Genomic DNA, 1,351 nt, shown 5'->3' on the forward strand with positions numbered 1-1,351 from the left:
TTTAAATGTGAGAAGTGCCTTAGGCCTGCTTCCAGAGGCAGCAGGCAGCCATCGCGGCCACGAGATCGGCTTCTGGGGAAGTCTGGCTCTGAGGGCAGAGGGGTCGGGCCCGCCGTGGCAGCGGACACCGTGCGTGTCATCCAATGCTAGGTGCCACCTCCGTGGCCTTCCCCAAGACCTGGGGACCAGACCAAGCCATGTTCAGTGTGGCCTGACCCAGCTGGGCGGGAGAGGGGCTGGGCCAGCAGCTGGGGGCTGTGTAACCACTGATGGGCTCAACTCTCCTGCACAGGGTCCTCCCGGGCCACAGGGTCCTCCCGGGCCTCCAGGGATCCCCGGAGCCAAGGTCAGTACCATGCGTCTACAAGCGCCCCCAAGCCCTAGTCTCCAGGGCCCACCGCCCCCCTCTGCTATGTGGCCCTGCACTTCCCTCCCGGTGTCCCCCCTGGCTTCTAGGGGCTCCTTCCTAAACACCTGGGTGCCTCCTCCCGGTGTGGTCCTGGCTGTCCGGGGAGGTGTCCCCAGCCAGCGTGTGGCCAATCCCTGCACACACTCCGCCCACTTGTCCCCAAGACAGTGAGAACAGCAGGCACGGCCGCTGCACTGCCCCCCCTGGACCCTGCAGCCTGCATTGGGCCACCTGCCCCCTGAGCCTCGGCGTCCAGATCCAGCTTCACAGCCCTGGACCACAGCAGGGGGCCCACGAGGTGGTGGGTGTCTTCCTGGGCTAGCTGCAGGACCCAGAGACAGGGTGCATGGTCAGGGAGACAGCTGGTCTCATCCGCTGGGCTGCACACCCCTCTCGGGGTTTAACTGAGCAAGGCCTAACTGCCGTTTCCTCCCTTCCCCTTCCAGGGAGAGCTCGGATTGCCTGGCGCCCCTGGAATCGATGGCGAGAAGGTCTCTGGGCCCTTAGTTTCCTTGGCGAGCCCAGTGTCTGGTGTCAGGCTCTGTGTGTGCACACGTGCATATGTGGCGTGCGTGTCTGTGCACGCGTGTGCGCGCATGCGTACAGTTGGAGAGAGGCCACTGGACACACTGGCTGACACAAGGGCTCTGAGCCGGGCTGGCTGTGTATAAGCCTGGCCTGGCCCAGGCCTGGGCGACGGGCCCGTCCTGGCGGCCGGCGCAGCACCTCTGAAGCGGGTAGGGTGGTGACGGGGTCGGTGACAGCTCTGCATATGCGGGGTCTCCGGAAAGTGCACGGCAGATACGCGTGGTGAGAAAGCTAAGCGTGGACTTCAACTTTCTTTGCACCCAAATAAGGTCATGCCTTAACCTCCGAAGCCCCCCCATAGGTAAAGCTCCCCGAACAGCGCTTGGCACACAATAGCAGGGACCTGCCGGCGCC

The 1,351-nt window shown here is 64.5% G+C and overlaps 1 protein-coding gene across 1 annotated transcript in view; it reads left to right on the plus strand.

Moving 5' to 3' along the window:
- COL23A1 (collagen type XXIII alpha 1 chain) overlaps nucleotides 1-1,351 on the plus strand; it is a 222,852-nt gene that overhangs the window by 208,203 nt on the left and 13,298 nt on the right. The window contains exons 18-19 of the mRNA XM_027775906.1: nucleotides 293-346; nucleotides 856-900. Of these exons, the coding sequence (XP_027631707.1) occupies nucleotides 293-346; nucleotides 856-900 (99 nt within the window). The remainder of the gene's footprint in view (nucleotides 1-292; nucleotides 347-855; nucleotides 901-1,351) is intronic.

Source organism: Tupaia chinensis, unplaced genomic scaffold (genome assembly GCF_000334495.1).
Source record: "Tupaia chinensis unplaced genomic scaffold, TupChi_1.0 Scaffold000612_1, whole genome shotgun sequence".
In the NCBI taxonomy this organism is placed as follows: Eukaryota; Metazoa; Chordata; class Mammalia; order Scandentia; family Tupaiidae; genus Tupaia; species Tupaia belangeri.